At 38.1% G+C, this 18,846-nt stretch overlaps 1 protein-coding gene across 2 annotated transcripts; it reads right to left on the bottom strand.

Annotated features, from left to right (window-relative positions):
- Positions 1–3,116: 3,116 nt before the first annotated feature.
- Positions 3,117–18,372, bottom strand: LOC124721528 (uroporphyrinogen decarboxylase). 2 transcript variants are annotated; one of them, XM_047246545.1, is made up of 3 exons: positions 18,119–18,161; positions 17,942–18,024; positions 3,117–4,400 (listed from the first exon to the last, which is right to left on the bottom strand). In XM_047246545.1, the coding sequence occupies exon 3, from the start codon at positions 4,377–4,379 to the stop codon at positions 3,321–3,323; it is 1,059 nt and encodes a 352-aa protein (XP_047102501.1). In that variant the 5' UTR covers positions 4,380–4,400; positions 17,942–18,024; positions 18,119–18,161; the 3' UTR covers positions 3,117–3,320. The 2 variants fall into 2 exon arrangements, with proteins under 2 accessions (XP_047102501.1, XP_047102502.1); XM_047246546.1 differs by lacking the exons at positions 17,942–18,024; positions 18,119–18,161 and adding an exon at positions 18,350–18,372.
- Between the last annotated feature and the right edge of the window lie 474 nt (positions 18,373–18,846).

The raw sequence follows: 18,846 nt of genomic DNA on the forward strand, positions 1-18,846 counted from the left end.
TGGTTGGATGAGAGGCACAGCCGTAAGAGAATGTTTAAAAATGCTATTTCAAACATGTACGTCTAAAAGTAGATGAAAAAATCCCGACAGCACTAAAAAGCCACAGCCGTCTGGATTAATCCCAGGCGTATGGTAAGCCTATAAATATGATTACAACAGTACATGTTTAACAGAAAAATTAAAATTAAAGAACCTAGCACTTCATGTGGCTTGTGGAACTTTTTACAAACAAGTGACAAAATATTTTGTCTCAGATCCCCTATTGTAGCAAATCCCAGAATCCTCATCACTGTCTAATCGTGAAACTAGGTCTATTTGTAGATTTTATCCTTTATATCATAAAAAAGCTGATCCATAGATCTGATTTCAGCGGCATTTCTTTGCAGTTTGGGAAACAATTTTACATTTACATCATGACACCATCATAATAATTTATGCTGCTGTAATTCCAAAACTTCTGCAGAGTGCAATCTTATAAATCAATCACTTTTTTGCTGACAACCTTGACTAGAACATATGACCTATACTCTAAACTGTAGATTATTATTGTTTTCTGTAATCTTTGAAAATAGTGTCTTTAGTACTCAGCTTGTAATATATATCTCTTTGAGTTTGAAATAATGAGTTGTAAGAGCTAAGGATTGCGTTTTATACGGTATTGTATTTATATCAGAAAAAATAATTTTAGTTCATCTGAGTTTATGGAGGAATTGTACGAATATATGATGATTTGAAGATAATGCATTTATGACTCATCACTGTACAACTTTGTAAGTACTGTTTTTCAACATGTGCTGCTTTTGTCTGTGTATGCTACGTATGGTTTTTTTTTTTTTTTTTCCTCCCCAGTGTCTATATTTTGTAGTCCTCCAGTGGAGATGGTTATTTAACTTTACCTGGTAGAGAATAAGGGTGTATCTGTACAGCTGATGACGCAGAGATGCACTTCTTCAAAAAATGGCTCTGAGCACTATGGGACTTAACATCTATGGTCATCAGTCCCCTAGAACTTAGAACTACTTAAACCTAACTAACCTAAGGACAGCACACAACACCCAGCCATCATGAGGCAGAGAAAATCCCTGACCCCGCCGGGAATCGAACCCGGGAACCCGGGCGTGGGAAGCGAGAACGCTGCTGCACGACCACGAGATGCGGGCTGCACTTCTTCAAAAACTTCTATATGCATTCCCAAAGGTGCAACTGGAAATGGACTGTTGAACAATTTCAGTTCATTTTCTAGACTCTGTGAGTCCTGAGTCATTGTCTGAAAACTCTGTTGAAACTGCAACGAAACATGTCAGTAGGTAATTGAAACAATAGAGAAAAGTTACATTTCCTATACCAAGATACCTTCTAATAGGCATAGTTTGTCCATGGTGTGTGTGTGTGTGTGTGTGTGTGTGTGTGTGTGTGTGTGTGTGTGTGTGTGTGTGTCTGTGTGTGTGTGTGTTTTCCTTTGATGAAGAAGGCTTTGGCTGAAAGCTATTATGTGTGACAGTCTTTTCATTGAGCCTGTCTGCAACTCAACGGAAACCTCACACACGATCTATTCTTTTCCTAATATTGTTGGTAATTCTAACCTGGAGTTTCCATTGTTCGAATGCATTACCTTTATAGCACATGTTAATAATCATTAGAGCCTTCCCTTGAAGTGTCATGTTAGTTACTTAAATGATTCATATCAGACAGAAAGGATGTGTACAAATGGTGGAACAAGAGAAGAATGCGGTCCATCTCGTGGGTAACCAACAGCCTGTGCCAGGCCTGAGGGACACCAGTGCCACACAGAACAGAGTTGAAACAAGTTCCCCTAAACTCCATCCAAACAGGTCTCGAAAGACCCAATGGTACTGATCTACTGCCATGTCATCCTCAGCCGATATGCGTCACTCGTTGTGGATATGGAGGGATGTGTGGTCACTCTCTCAGTCGTCGTCAGTATTCATGACTGGAGCAGTTACCTACTGATCAAGCAGCTCCTCAATTGATTCTGCCCTAAGCAGACACAAAATATACATCATACATCCTTCATCTTTCATCCTGCATCTGGTATACAAGTAATATGAAATCATGAACAATTTGATTTATGACAACCATATGCAAATCAAAAATTTCTTGTGCAGTTTACAACTGAACAAACTGACTCAATAACCATGCAAAATATGAAGAACAAGTGTAATAATACTTACTTGGAAAAAGCAATACTTTAACATGGCAACTGACCACCTCCTTTCAAAAATGGCTCTGAGCACTATGGGACTTAACTTCTGAGGTCATCAGTCCCCTAGAACTTAGAACTACTTAAACCTAACTAACCTAAGGACATCACACAACACCCAGCCATCACGAGGCAGAGAAAATCCCTGGCCCCGCCGGGTATCGAATCCGGGAATGACCACCTCCTTTATAAAATTTACTTGTCTTCATGGATAAGCTTCATGCTCAAAAATAAACAAAGTTGTTTGGTATGTCGATTTATGTATGTCTTTGTATCATTTTCATTCCTCTTTTCTCACGAAATTCGAGACCTATTTATCTTACCTGAACTTCTAATTTGCAATATGACTTTTTTAACCCTCAAGTGGGTTCAACATTTTTCATAACATGAGTAGGTGCATGGCGTACTTTGTACACATGTAAGGAATAGCTGCCTTTATGTTAGCAAGACAAAGATGTATGAGCAAAATCACAGTTTAATATTAGTTTAACTAAACAATTATAAAATAAACTTATCTAATATAAGCAAAAGCACTGTGTCATTAAACAATAATGAAATAAACTCTCATTATAGCACTCTGTTGTGATGGATAGGTATTTACCCCTCAGTAATGACCCATTTAGAGCATGAAACAGAATAGTTGCATCGATCCCAGCCAACTGTTTATCTGATTACTAATTATCTCATACAGAACTGCTTCATTCTGGGATTGTGCTGCTAGCTCGTAATATGGGTCATTTTCTTGCATAGATAGTAAATTTTTTCCTCAGTAGTTTGCTGTTTATTTTGTATTACTGATCTTCACTTGGATGTATGACAACACAATTCACCACTGTGTTGGTTGAAGAGATAATAAAGGAAAAGGTATGGACTCAAAATTGTGAAAAAACAATACAACGGTGCAAAACAATTTTATTTGTGGTGGGCGCACTTTATACACAGCCGCACCTACTCAAGGGTTAAACCATTTTTTTTAATTAATTTTGACCTCAGATAAATGTTTCTGGTAAATTTATTTTAATAAATGAACATTCAAAATACAAAACTGTTTGATACAGTTTCACCTTAAAGTTCAATTATATTAAGTCCATGACAGTTCTTACTTCACATCATGTATCGCATCTATTAAAATCTTTACACGTGCTGGATCAACATCAGGATATATTCCATGCCCCAGATTTGCTATATATTTACTCTTTCCAAACTTTTGTACCATTTCTGATGCCAGTCTTTTCAGCTGTTCTGGAGGGGAATATAGAGCACACGGATCCAAATTCCCTTGGAGTGTTACAGTTCCCCCTGTTTTGTTTCTTGCCTCTGTGGGATCTACAGTCCAATCGATACCTACCACATCATAACCACTTCCAGAAAGCTCCTCCAAAGCATAATGTGCACCTTTAGCAAATATTGTCATTGGAATGTTGCCTACACCAACACTAGCACAGCCAGTTTTTACTCTTTTACAGATATCACGAATATAAGGAAGAGCAAATTTACAGAACAGATCAGGACCTAGGTATTCAGCATTTGATTCAAAGAGTTGCAACAACTGAGCACCAGCAGCAGCCTGCATTATCATATAATCAACAACAGCATCAGTTAAGATAGTTAATAATTTCTTGCTGGCATCTGGATATTTATATAACCATGCTTTTGCCTTTGAAAGTGTCTTTGATCCACCACCTTCAATCATGTATGCCATCAAAGTCCAAGGGGCCCCAGAAAATCCGATAAGAGGAACTTTTCCTTCTAACTTGTGACGCGTCAGTGTGATTGCTTCTGCAACGTAGCCAAGTTTCTCATTTACATTAACTGGCACTTCAAGTTTGGTAATGTCTTCGGGTTCAACCAGAGGTTCCAAAACGGGGCCCACACTAGGTTTCATTTCAACATGCACTCCTAAAGCTTGAGGAATTACCAAGATATCAGAAAATATTATGCATGCATCAAGATCAAATCTCTGTATAGGTTGAATAGACACTTCTGCTGCTAGAGCTGGGGTTTGACACATCGTGAAAAAGTCATACTTTTGGCGAAGATCACGAAATTCTGGGAGATATCTGCCTGCCTGTCTCATTATCCATACCGGAATCTTGTCCACTTCCTCACCACGAGCTGCTCTTAAAAGCCTGTCATTCTTTAAAGCTGGAAAGTTCATTTTGATATTGGAAAGTCACACCTGAAAAAGATGATAATAAACATTACTTTTGAATACATTATGGGAGTGACAGTGATCAATGTATTACAAATATTTACTATCAAAAACAGTCTTGATCACAATTTATTTACTATGGTGACCAGTTTTGACCACTACTGTGATCATCTTCAGACCAATGAGTAAGAACCTCCTCCTGCTGGAGAATCAAGTAGTGATTCTCCAGCAGAAGGAGGTTCTTACTCAATGGTCTGAAGATTATCACAGCAGTGGTCAAAACTGGTCAGCATAATAAATAAATTGTGATCAAGACTATTTTTGATAGGAAATATTGATAAAAAACCATTACTGCTTACTCTTCACTGCATACTGAATACAAATTATTATTATTATTATTATTATGTTACAGGATAATACGCAGAAAATAAGATCTCATGACTGGAGAGTCATAACTGCCCAAGTATCTCAATACCTAAATTTGCACTTCTCTGCGTATTCCCTCGACATTCCTGTTCTACTGAGAGAGTTATTCTTTACAATATGAAACTGCAATTTTTAATCCAAATCATTAAAGCGCAACTGTCATCAACATGGTTTGCATGTAACTGTGTTTTAGTATCCTACAGGATTTAACACAACCTTTGATTCTTCTTAGTTGCGAACTGTCTTACCAAAGTGACCTACAAGTTAACGTGGACTTGACCATGCAACAACTTGACAAATTTTGTACACAGATTCTCTTTATAGATTAAAAATTATTTGTTTGTGGTAAAAGTAACATCTCAACAGCAACAGGAAAATTAGAAATGGAATATCAACTTAAACACAGTGAAGACTGGATAAAAAACAAATCATAGACTTGGTAAGAAATAAATCAGAGTGAGATAGTGTTGTCACTTGGCTGCATTCCAAAATACTGTTTATTCCACATATTTTAACCAAACCAACTCCAAAACTATTTTATTGGATTTTAGTGATTAATCTCATACTTTTTAGTCTCATCATTAAGAACTTAATTTTGTTACTACATAATATAGTAATCAAGTAACAACTTCGAAAAATTATTCTTATTTTTCTTAAGCCTGTATGTATGTGTTTATGTATTTTTGTCTATTACACACATTTATATACCAGATTGATTTCTTTGTAAAACATTCATCCTTTACTTAATGAGATTACTTGTATGCAATGAAGAAAAACTCTACTAGAAGCCTCTACTAACTCCAATAGTGTTATATGTAATTGCATTTACTAATTAATATGTTATTTGGTATATGTTATTTTATATACAACATAATAATCATTAATTTATTGTCCAGCATGAAGAACATGATGGTGTAAGTTCTGCAACTGCAGTTACTTACTTTAATGTTTCACAGATAGTTTTGTACAATAAATCTTAATGATGCAGAACAAGTCATTTTACATTCATGGACATTTTATATCACTTAGGAAGTGATAAACATTTTTTTGTTGCAGCATTGTGCACCCATGTTTGTGCTAAAGACAACCTTAATGTGCAGCAATGAATGTAATTTTTAATTAAATGGAATCAAATAACAGCACCAGCTGCTCTTTAATTTCTAATCAACACAACCGATTTTGGCCACCAAGGCCATTTTTCAATGGTTATGAATCAGTTGTTGTGTGTGGAGCTGTTATTTGACTCCAAATACAAATCACTGTTGCCCCTAATGTTAGGAAAACGTCATGAAACACCATTAAATGCCCAAGCTTGTTTCCAGCACCCTCTTAGTGTTACCTATTTATTACTATTTATTGCAAATATCATAGGCTAATTAGAAATTCCACACACAGTGTTAAGTACCACTTGCAAATCTATAGTTATGGGAAGAAAGCTCAATATTTACGCATGAGGAGTACATGACTGGGTAACACATTTGAATTGGTCCCACTCATTGGATTGTAGAATTCTGTATGAATGTGGATCACACACATATTAGTGCCCGTATTTCAGCTGACTTCAGAATATGACATTCTGTTACAATGACAAAAGTCGACAGGGTGCTGAAATTTTTGTTACCCTTTTGAAGCAAAAGCTCTTCATTCCAATTAATCAACTTCCGTAGAATTAAGTCAGCCATTAACTGATTCAAAGTCTGCTTGAGGCATTTTAAAAACATGCTTGCTGAATATATTCTTCAAGAACCATACTAACAACAGGGTAAACCTCAACTACCACTAAAATATCTGCCATATGCAAAGGCTTAAAACATGAAAAAGCTAACTGGAGAATAAGAAATAATGAAAGGAAAATAGAGTGGATGATTAATAATGCAAATCCAAAGACTTATCACTATCCCTCCCTCACTCAATGCAGTGCCTATCACCAGTTGAAGTGTTTATCCCAATACTTTCTCAAATTACAACATAAAGTATTACAGAAAAACTGAAGAAATTGTTCTTGCACAACAGTGACATAATGTTTTTGTATGACCATCCTTCTGATTGGAGGTTTGAGGGACTTCAGCCATTCATTTATGTAATAAAATGGAACACCTACAGCCATCCTTGTGATGTTATCTATTATATGGCTACCAGTTTCGGCGCTTCAGTACACCATCTTCAGGCCTTAACTGACGCTGAGGGGGTTAACTCCAATCAGGTATACTATTGAAATTAACCCCCTCAGCATCAGTTAAGGCCGGGAGTGCCGAAACTGGTAGCCATATAATAGATAACATCATAAGGTTGGCTGTATGTGTTCCATTTCTGACTTAATGTGTCCCATGCCTTTGATTATCTGGGAATATACTGCAATACAGAATCCATCAAAACATGAAGCTTACATTACTCCCAATACCGTGCTCTCCATCAATCTGTACTCCCCCACCCCTCTCTCCCTGCACATTCCCTAGCAAAAAAACCAAGAATTTCAAAGTTTTTGAAGTGTAAGATACAACACAAAAATAGCCATACATTGTTATAACTTCACACTGCTCAGTAAACTTGGCTATGAGATCAATTTTCCTTCTTTTTAGCACCATCCTTTCTGATTACCATAAGTAAAGCAAAGCTGTCATCAATCTGAAGAGTGGTTTAAACACCACAGTACTTTACTATGCATAGTCCTGTTTGTGGTGGCACGCCTTTGCCATTCATCGACCACTGATGAAATGACTGACTCAGCCAGTTATAGGGGAGACACACAGTTTAATTTGAATTCCAAATCACAGTGGACCTCCGCATTTTTTGTAACAACCATTGCCAGTGGTGAAAGAAGTGAAAAATCTTAAGACTGACCAGGGCCCAAACCTCATGCCTCTGTATCCATATTCTCTCAATTAACTGACTAAACCAAACAATGCAGTGAACGAATGCTCTCCACATTTGTTTGTTAAAAAACACATTTTCACCTTTGACTTTCTGCCATTTCAATTCTCTTTGCTACAACTGCCTGATCTCTCAAACTGACAGTTGGCTGCTCAGTCCCATTCTTTTAATACTGACAAATAATCTTAATCTGGATGTATCACTGATCTCTCTCTTGTGTGATGTTCCAGTCAGACTTTAAAATGCCCCTTTTCATTTTCTTGGCCATTGTTAATCAGAACCTTATTTCCCTAACTTTAGTTCACTGGTCAGTGTTGTTATGAGTGTGTTTTAAGCTGTATGTGGCAACTGGTACAAGGACCTTGCAAAGTGTGACAGAGAAGAAAGAGAGAGAGAGAGAGAGAGAGAGAGAGAGAGAGAGAGAGAGAGAGAGAAAACTGGGTGTAAATGTCAGGACATGTGAGAAATAGAATGAAAAATGAAAGGAAAGATTGAGGGCATCCACCTCAAAGGCAAAGATGAAAGTGTCTCTGACTAAACAATTTTCATTAGGGCCTCTCTGGACACACTGGATGAAATGAATGTCACGTCGTTCCAGATTAGCACTATGTCATACTGAGAGACTTGTGAGGAGCGATATCCTCTGGGTTTCCTCCTAAATAGTCACAGGCAAGGAGGGAGGATGACTTGCTGGCAGAAGTTGTCTTTATAAGGAGGGAGCCAGATCTCATCTTGCTTAAGGACTCAGCTTCACTGAACTTATCCTCAATGCGTTCCACAAAAAAAGGGGATCTGGTGGCAGCAAAAGTCAGTCCTGGTACAGACCAAAAACCCCATGCAGCCAAGGGGCAAAGGCCAGGAAGGCAGAAACAGAAACTGAGACGGAACTATTCCTAGAAAGAGATGTGGCCACAGTAGAGCAGCCAGATAGTTTAACACATTTCACATGCCGAAACGTCCACTCCGAAAAGGGGCTCACCTCGTGGGTGTCACACAGCCACAGCTACGGCTGCCCGGTATGACTGTTGTTTCCGGGAGTTCCAATGTCCCAAAAAGATAGGCAACCACTCCTTGGCTTTCATGAGGCATTCACAACGCAGGTGCCAACAATGTGATCCCTGTGATGAGAGAGGGCTCAGCCAGATGGGTACATAACAGCACCACCACACGGACCTGCTACCAAGCTGGTGACCTTCCATGGAGGCGAAAGGGCTGTGGTGGGGAGGGAGGGGAAGGGGGGGGAGAGAGAGAGAGGGGGGGGGAGTGGGAGGAGGGAGGGGAAGGGTGACAAGGGGGAGAGGGGGGAGGGGAGAGAGAGAGAGAGAGAGAGAGAGAGAGAGAGAGAGAGAGAGAGAGAGAGAGAGAGAGAGAATGGGAGTGGGACGTGGGAGGGAGGGGGGAGGAGAAGGAGAGGAACCCACATCAAAGACACTAGGGAGGGAGTTCTTCACCATCTGGCTCACACTACAGATATCAGATTTAGAGATGGAGGTCAAACCCCTAAGAGGGACCACAAAAGAAGAGGCAAAAGAGAGGAGGAAAATCAAACAAACCAAAACCATAAAATGAAACTAAGTAAGGAGGATAGCTGGCTGACATAAATAAGAACACCAAGAGAGGGAAAGGTAGTGGAAAAGGGAACTAATATGGACAAGGTAGGAGAAGTTAGGGGAAGGTAAAGCAGTCCAGAAAAGAAGAAAGGCTGCAGTAGAGCTTTATGACTCATGCACACCGCATGCATACCCACGAAAGAGCTGTGAGCCCCCTGGGGATGATACAAATGGTGATTATTGTTTTGCACTCACACTGCTCTAGCTTCCAAGACAGTACAGGGAGCAATCAAATCACTGATGACCCTGAAGATCTTTTGGGTCAAGTATGGTTCCGAAAGAACACACAGTAACCTCAAGGAGCTGGAGAATGATCACCGATAAAGAGCAACACAGATTACAGAACAAGAGGAAATATTGAAGTTCTGGCAGGTAACAGTAATATTCATTGCAGTTCCACTGGATCATCTTATTGAGGGTATTCTGGTTAGAGGTTAAGGGGACGGTGAGACATGTCACACCCCAGTATAACTGTCTGTCACCAATGGGGGTAGAACACTGTTAATAAACAATGGTTAAGAGTCTGACCCCACACACACACACACACACACACACACACACACACACACACACACACACACACACACAACAGAGAGAGAGAGAGAGAGAGAGAGAGAGAGAGAGAGAGAGAGAGAGAGAGAGAACAATGTTTGAGTGACCTTCCAGCACAGCTTCCACTATTTGTAAATTTGAAATTGTAGAAGTCAAACCCAGATGTGGGTACTGAAAATAAGTTAAATGAAATATGTTCTGTAAAATAAGGGAAGAAAGAAGGAGAAACTAGAATCAATTTCCGATGAGAAAAGTCGTTTGTCAGTAGGGAACCTGTTCTAGAGAATAAGTCAGAGAAAAAATATAGCCAGAAAGTAACAATGAATGCAGCACAGGAAAGAAAGAAGTACTGCAATGGCTTGGGCATCCATTTTCACCATGCAAGTACTCACAGAAGGGTTGTTAGCCTCATGCAGGGGTTAAAAATTTGTTCTGCAATTAGAATTCAGATTTCAAAAGAAGTTACAAAATTATTTCCACGTCAGAAGGAAAGCATTCTACCAACATTTTTTAATTTTTTATTTCATTATTTTTGTTTCCTTATGCTTATACTTGATTACAGACACTCACAGCTCCATATGAAATTAAGATGGTTCGAGGCACAGCTTTCTTTCACATTGGTAGTTTCAGTTTGTAGTACCTTAATAACTGAAACTTCCTGGCAGATTAAAACTGTGTGCCAGACTGAGACTCGAACCAGGACCTTTGCCTTTCGTGAGCAAGTGCTCTACCATCTGAGCTACCCAAGCACGACTCTGACCTGTCCTCACAGCTTCAATTCTGCCAGTACCTCTTCGCCTACCTTTCAAACTTCACAGAAGCTCTCCTGTGAACCTTGCAGAACTAGCACTCCTGGAAGAAAGGATATTGCGGAGACATGGCTTAAGCACAGTCTTGGGGATGTTTCCAGAATGAGATTTTCACTCTGCAGCGGAGTACCACTGATGTTAAATGACAACTAACACTGCTTATATTTGGTCATGTTTTGAGTAGATTGTTGTTGCAAACAGGAACAGTAACAGTCAAATAAATCGCTAGTCACAAATCAACACCACTAGATATTTTTCCCAAGTAAAAAAAGTCTGAAATACCATAATTACAGGATTTAAAAATAGCACAGTTCAAAACAATTGTCTTAGTAATAAAAGACAATGTTGGAATTTGTAATGGCAACTCTCAGGATAAAATATAAAAACCACTGCTGAACTGACAAATTCAGCTACTCATAATTGCAATACCCAGTCCTGGCCATGTCCACAAAGACAGGATACATTTGGGGTAATTACATTGAAATCAACTAGTGAAAGAGATTTATCTTTGTTGTATGCACAGGTCACACCTAGATAACAATCTTTTTTACACTATGCTGAATATTTTCTGAAATATGTGGAAACAAAGTTTGATAATTTTTTTACAGGTGAGGCATTAATTTGCAAAGCACTGCTTTCATACAACCAACTCTCATCTAGAAATATCACTTGAAAATCAAAAGAACACTGAAACATAAAATGTTTATTTGCTTCCAGTTTTTTTGCAGCTTTACTCTGCAAACTATACTAAAGTAGAAGAAAAAGTATGTTTTATAGTATAGTGGTCTTTATTGGTTGATCCAGATTTTTTCCCAGAAATTCAGGAAGACTGGTACTATCATATGTTGCTGTGGTAATTTTGGTTGTTCCATGCTCTGTTTTGTGTAGAAAGCTATTGGCTGCTGTCATAACTAGGCCCTACAGCAAAACATTAGTGTCTTGTGCCCCACATTTCTCTAGATTTTCCCTGCCAGATGCTCTTTAAGTAGCTCAAATAAATGAAAAGCACTAGGGTCAAAGCCTAAACTGAAACAAGATGAGGCATTAGCTCTCAGTGTACAGCAGTCAGTATCATTCTAGCTATAGACACCCAATGGAGATGAACATTTATGGTTCCACTCCTGTAGATTTGTTTAATCTCGGACATAAATTAGTACATTCACTATTATCATATCAGTTTAGAAGCTTGTCAGATATTTTCTTGCCAGTCCACTTCTTATCGAAAAAGGCAGGTTGGACACACACTTGGCTCAGCACTTCCAACACTGACTTTAATCACCACTACAGTTTCATAAACAATTACTCAACAGTTCACAAGGATTTACATTCACAACAATGACAGCAGCTGCATGGAAGAGTCCATGTGGTTCTTTGTTAACCTGTAATTTAATCATGAATTAGTATAATCTCGTGTCCACAGTATCTCCAAGAGCAAAATGTGAAAAGTGAGTCATTGGAGTTTAGAAGTATGTTTTGTGAGATATTACATGTAATTCTTAGAATAAGTGTTCGATTCAAATGCGTGGTTGTGGCTGTGGGTGTTCTGGTATTGAGAGTTGCTGTTGAGCTACATAGGTCAAGGGAAGTGTCCGATTTGTGTTTAGTGGAATTTGGGGAGTTTTGTGTTGTCGGGTTTTTTTCATCGTTTTGTGTAGTTTGGTATGGTGGTGTGTGTCTAAATTTGTTTATATTTATTTTGTCCCCACCTAAAAAAAAAAAAAAAAAAAAAAAAAAAAAAAAAAAAAAAAAAAAAAAAAAAAAAAAACACAATTTCCCACACTTTTCCCGTTAGTTTCATTAGGTTTTTTGTGGAACGTGTGTTTGTTGGTTTTTCAATGTATTTTCGTGTTTGTGGTCATGTTTACGTAATGACGTCATAGGCGCCATATTGGAGTTGTAGTGTATGGTCGTTTCCGCCATATTTGTGATGTCATGGGTCAAAGCAGATGGGTGGAATCAGACGCTTCTGTATTTCCAATTATATATCATTTCTACTGACGCACCAAACCTTCACACTTTGCGATCATTCACTACTGCATTTAACAACAATACTCTACCACTCATGTACAGCCATCGTTGTAAGGCAGGCTGAAATGGGACTCATCTCAAAATACATGTGCCAATTAGCACGCCAGTAACGGTATTAAAAGTGCCCACTGCAGACTGATGCCTAGTAGGAGATGTTAATAGCCACCTGACACCAACTAACAAGAGTTAAGTAGCTTCAACATTTACTGTCACTGACAACTAAATTTACTGACAGGATAAATAACCAAGTAAGGATGAACATTCATAATAACTTCAGAAAAGGTAAAAGATGGAGGATATATAAATTAAATGAATAGTGCTCTATATGAGAACCTGTAACCATAATGATTCTCTATGTTGTTATAACAATCAATTTTACTTTTTATTATTTGAAAAATACAGAATCAACAACAGTGGGTAGTAGTAACTGTTTGTTTGTTTGTTTGTTTATTTATTTATTTATTCAAACATTAACAGTGCAAATAATGAGTAGGAGTGAACACATATTGTGATTAAAGAAAACACACTGTAATTGTCAACATACACCATGACGTTTCCAGGGCCAAATGTATTGGTGTTGACAATATTGGTGGTGGGCGTGACAAGACATCCTGTAAAATGTTACTGAACACCTATGACAGATAGTTCAGAACACCCATCATGATGGAAATATGTTAGATCTAATGGTAACAAATGGACCCAACCTATTCACACAGTCAAAAACTTTCTCCAAATCCACAAATGATAGAAATGTAAATTTGTCTTTCTTTAACACCTCTTTGGAGATAAGTTGGAGGGTTAGTATTACCTCGCATGCACCTACCTTTCTCCAAAACCCAAACTTATCTTCCCCAAGATCAGCCTCCACTACCTTTTCCATTCATCTGTAACTAATTTGTCCAAATATTCTGCAACCATGACTTGCACTGCCTTCTTTGGAATTATTACATTCTTCTTGAAGTCCGTTACATCTGTCTTGTATATCTCACACACCAGGTGGAATAATTTTGTCATGGCAAGCTCTCCCAAGGATCTCGGTAATTCTGAGGGAATGTCACCTACATTGCACGCCTTATTTCAGTTAGGTCTTTTTATGCTCTGTCAAATTCTTCTCATAGTACTGTATCTCCCACCTCATCTTCACTTTCTTCCTCTTCTCTTTCTGCATTATCCTAAAGTTTGTTCCCCTGATATAGACCCACTACATATTCATTCCACCTTTCAGCTTTTCCTTCTTTGCTTAGTACTGTCTCGCCATCTGAACTCTTCATATTCACACAGTTGCTTCAATTTTCCCCAAAGTTCTCTCTAATTTTCCTTCTTGCCCCAATTTATGCATACTTATACAGCCTTATATTTGTCCTTTAACCTATTCGTGCTTAGACATTTTGTACTTTCTGTCAATCTCATTTTTTGATCATCTGCGCTGTCTTTCATCTACTTTATTTGCTCTATTTCTATATTCTGTTCCTCTTGTCAATGAAATACAATGCCTTCTGAGTTATCCAGGTATTTCTACTACACATTCTTTTGTTGCCTGTGTGGTTCCTTTGCTGCATTTCTTATTTCATCTCTCAAAGCTACCCATTTGTCTTTTATTGTATGCCTTTACCATTTCCATTTAATGTTGTCTAACGCTTTCTCTGAAACTTCAATTTAATCAGGTCTCCTGAATTTCCTACCTTTCCACAAGTTCTTCAGCTTTGGTCTGCAGTTCATAACCAATAAATTATGGTAAAAGCCCACATCTGCCTCTGGAAATGTCTTACAATTTAAAATCTCTTTTTGAAATCTCTGTCTTACCCTCACATAATCAATCTGAAAGCTTCCCACGTCCCCAGGTCTCTTCAATGTTAACACCCATCTTTCATGATTCTAAAATCAAGTGTTAGTGACAATTAAATTATGCTTGGGAAAATTCTAGTAGACAGCTTCCTCTCATTTCTTTTCCCCCTGTCCATGTTATCGTACTATTTTTTCTTCTCTTTCCTTTCCTACTGTCAAACTCCAGTCACCCATCACAAATTTTTATCTCCCTTAACTATTTGAATACTATCATTTATCTCATCACACATTCGTTCAATCTCTCTTGTTGGCATACAAACTTGTACCATTGTGGTGGATATTGGTTTCATGTCTACCTTGGTTATAACAACATGGCTGTTCATAGCAGCATATGCACATTAATATTTTCTTGTTATTTTTAGGCCCACTCCTGCATTAGCCCTGTCTGATTTTGTATTGATAAGCAGAAGTACTGTATTTTACTCTACTAATTCCCAATATAACTTAAATGTATCCATTTCCCTTTTTCACTTCTCTAACCTAGCTACCCAATCAAGGGATCTAACATTCCACACACTGCCCCATAGAATGCCAGCTTTCTTTTTCCCAATGACATCCTACTAGGTAGTTACCGCTCCACAATCTGAATGGGGAGCTATTTTATCTACAGAATATTTTACCCAATACGGTATCATCATCACTAAACAATCTAGAAGAACTGCAGGCCCTTAGGAGAAATAAAAGTTGTAGTTCCCCTTGTTTTTCAGCTGATCACAGTAACAGCACAATAAAAATGTGTTTGATAATAAACGAAGAGCACCAGTTTGCTTTTGTTCTACAATATTTGCAGCACGTTTTGTTCCTTTGGGGACAGAACCAAGTTCGATAAGTTAATTACATGTTGCGAAAAATTTTGTTTACAGTTTGAGGTTAGAGGTTCACTCACCTTCCTAATCATAGATAATTTCTTGTTCTGCCTCAAAAATACGTCGTGAATAAGATCACTTACACTTGGACGAACTTCTCGATCAAAAACATCGAACTCACACTCATTTATTATTATAATGTTGTTCTACCAAGAACCGACGGAAGATTCTGTTAATATGAAAAATGTGTTTGCTTATATTACAAAGGCCGATCAGTTTATAATCCAGATTGTTGTCCCAGAAACTACTGAAAAGGCTGCTGCCCCTGTTCAGAAACTATGGGTTAGTCTGGTATCTCCACAGATACCCCTTCATAGTGGTTGTTATATATATTGTTGAGGAATGCAAGCCACCCATCTCAATATGGCCCACAATTCATGGGGGTGAGGTCACTGCAGTACAAAGATCATTTTACTGCAAAAAACTTACTGACATCAACTTTTGTTTGGGAATCAACTACCATGCAGTGATTAAGCCATTTTTCATGTACATCCACCTAGGAGTAATATTCCAGCAAGAAATGCATGGTAAACTTCAGCAGAGTTTAAAACAATATGACAGTTCTAGGAGACTGACACATTGACTTCTGTGACGTTAGATCACGCAATTTGTTACAGGATTATTCACAATCGAAAATGGTTGGGCTTTGGGTCATGGTAAAATATATAGCTTTAATCTCTGAAGAAACAGCACTACAACACAGAATCCAATACAGAGGGACAGCTGCATTCTAGTGCCTACTTTACCCCTTTTCTGCATTTCTTGAGTGTCATTACTGTACTTTAGACCTATTATCAAGTATAAACAACATGAACGATCTGGTGTTTCTGCTTAGACACTAAGCTTTGAATGGCTACAACAATGGAAAATTTAATTCTCACAGATTGGGATTAAAGTGTTAAATTAAGCCTTCAATACCACAATGCATACTCTCAATCAAACTGTCACCTTCACTAAACCTAGACTCTCTGCTATGCTACAGATCGGTATATTGCCAAAATGGAGATTTCATATTCACATCTGTCTGCTTCATCAACTCACACCCACACTTGTCACCTTTCAACCTGACCTAGATGTTAGGCTACACTAGAGACCAGTTTGTTACCACAACCCACATTCAAAAAATATATATGTTCTGAACAAATATATTGTGTGTGGTGTTCTCAACAACAGAAGAGTGTAAACCTGAAGGAGATAGGAAGAAGCAAGGGGAAATAGCATGCAACTATGCCAATGTAAGCCAGCATTTGCTGATGCAGAATGTAAAATGAAGAAACAGCAAGAGAGCTGCTTCATCAACAATCTTTTATTGTGCACACAAAGTCTGTTTCTGAACAGTTAATGTTCCATCATCTGGTGTAAAAAATAAAATCAATCAACTGAGGTCATCCTCAACCCATTGTCATGGAACCAAAAGGGGTGAGGATGACCTCAACTGATTAAGTGATTTCATTTTTTATGTGGATGATGGAACATTAACTTTCCCGAAACCAGTCGTGTATGCACAACAAAAGACTGTGGATTAAGCACCTGTCCTGCAGTTTCATCATTTTTCAAAATGGACTTGTTCAGTTGTGGCTGCCCCATAAGAACAAGTCTTTGAGGCAGAATGAGTTACTGGTAACAGTGTAATTTTGTGCAGTCTTTCATAGGAAACTAGGCATCCATTTACCTGGGGTAATAGAGCAAAGTCATTAAATACAGAGAAAGTTAACTGTAGATAACTTTCTCTTAATTCTCCCAAAATCACAACTTTAATGCAATATGAAAAATCAAAATCAGTTTGGATACTAAAATGGCATGATACCGAGAAGCAGGGTAACAATCACGAGATATTAATAAAATGTCATTATGTCAAAAATCTTGGAAATAGTATAGACTGTAATTGAAGAATTGGAATAATGGAATAGAAATGAAGTATAATGGGCACTATTGAAATAGTATGGTGAAAGCAACTGCCATACAATTATCCTAGTACAAGAGTAAACCCATAAGAAGTGACATACGTAAATTACATAATTTACTTACATGACACGTACCAGTATTTTGAAGTAGAAGAAATCAATAACATCAAAATACCACACAATTCGTCTGCCATCAGTAAGTATCCACTAACACCATATACATACTTGTACTTCGATGTCCACACATCGAGTTTACAGAATTGTCACTCTGAGAAGTAGTTTATGACAGGACAATTAAATAATATCTAATGATACCTGTGTTGACAGCAAAAATTCTGTAGGATTTCAGCACAATTTATCAACCAAATTTATTCATTTAAATCCTCGACGCCGTTTGAAACTAAACCTTACAGAAACAGTTGTGCACTATCAGAAAAAATAACTAAGTACTGTTATTAACTGAGCAGGAACTATACAAACGCGTCTTAGAACATACGGAAAGTTCGTACTACTGACGCTACATTATTACAAACAACAAAACATAACCTCAACAAAAACATAACCTCTTACGCGAAGCATCAATCCTCGTTTAGGCACAGCAAAAAGCTTAAGAAACTATATACGCCAATTTCGGCGGTATTCGAGTATTTCTTTTACCTGTTCGTTCACAATAGGCACCAAATTCTTGAAATTCGGTAGTAGATGATATTTCAGCTATTATCAAATAAAGCACATTTGACCTAGTGGGAAAATATTCACATGATGACTACACACAAAACAATAAAAACAGAGGGGGGAAAAGATAACAGCCCGATATTATTCCGCTTCAAATACCTCCCAGCCGTCATGATCAATACATTTATTTTATGTAAACAAACACTAATATGGACTCTGACGTACTGAACAACAGAGATATAAATTAAATGTGAACAGCAACCTAGTGGTGATGACCTTTGTGATGGTGGAGGGGAAGAAGGGGTGGTTTGACATCGAAATGAATTCCGATAAACGCCACGTGTTTTAGTACGAAGGACAAACTAAGTCCGGTTGAGAAATACGACTTACGGGCAAAGCTTGCGAAAAGCGAGCAACAAAGTATAACATCAACAGACCTTCACAGGACTACAATACTTAAAAAACTAAAAAATTAGAGCTGGACGCAGTGCGGTTGGGCCGTGTCCACATACTGGGGCCAACATTGGCGCTAACAGTTTTGGTCTGATGTGTGGGTCGATGAAATAGCATTGGAACCAACATTAGCCCCAATTTTGATACAGTTCCGTTGCTCTGTCGGTATTTCGACCGAATATCACAGGGTGTTGTAACCAATACCGGTAAGCCGACTCACACTGGCGCCACCGTTGTTCGCTTCGGCTATTTTTCGAAACTCGAGTTTGCTTGTCGCTTGTACTTCCTGGTTGGATATTTGAAAACAGTGTCGTAGGAACTGTGGAAACTCACAAGTTCTTAAGTTTTTTGAATTTTATCAGCAAGAAATACATTCGTGGAATCCTACAATGAAGAACATCAAAAACAGCAATGTTGTTGAGGATGCACTGAAA

Source organism: Schistocerca piceifrons, chromosome X (genome assembly GCF_021461385.2).
Source record: "Schistocerca piceifrons isolate TAMUIC-IGC-003096 chromosome X, iqSchPice1.1, whole genome shotgun sequence".
Classification (NCBI taxonomy): Eukaryota; Metazoa; Arthropoda; class Insecta; order Orthoptera; family Acrididae; genus Schistocerca; species Schistocerca piceifrons.

What these genes read in the sequence shown, in the direction of transcription:
- LOC124721528 (XM_047246546.1), bottom strand. Translation starts at nt 4,379, where the DNA reads ATGAACTTTCCAGCTTTAAAGAATGACAGGCTTTTAAGAGCAGCTCGT.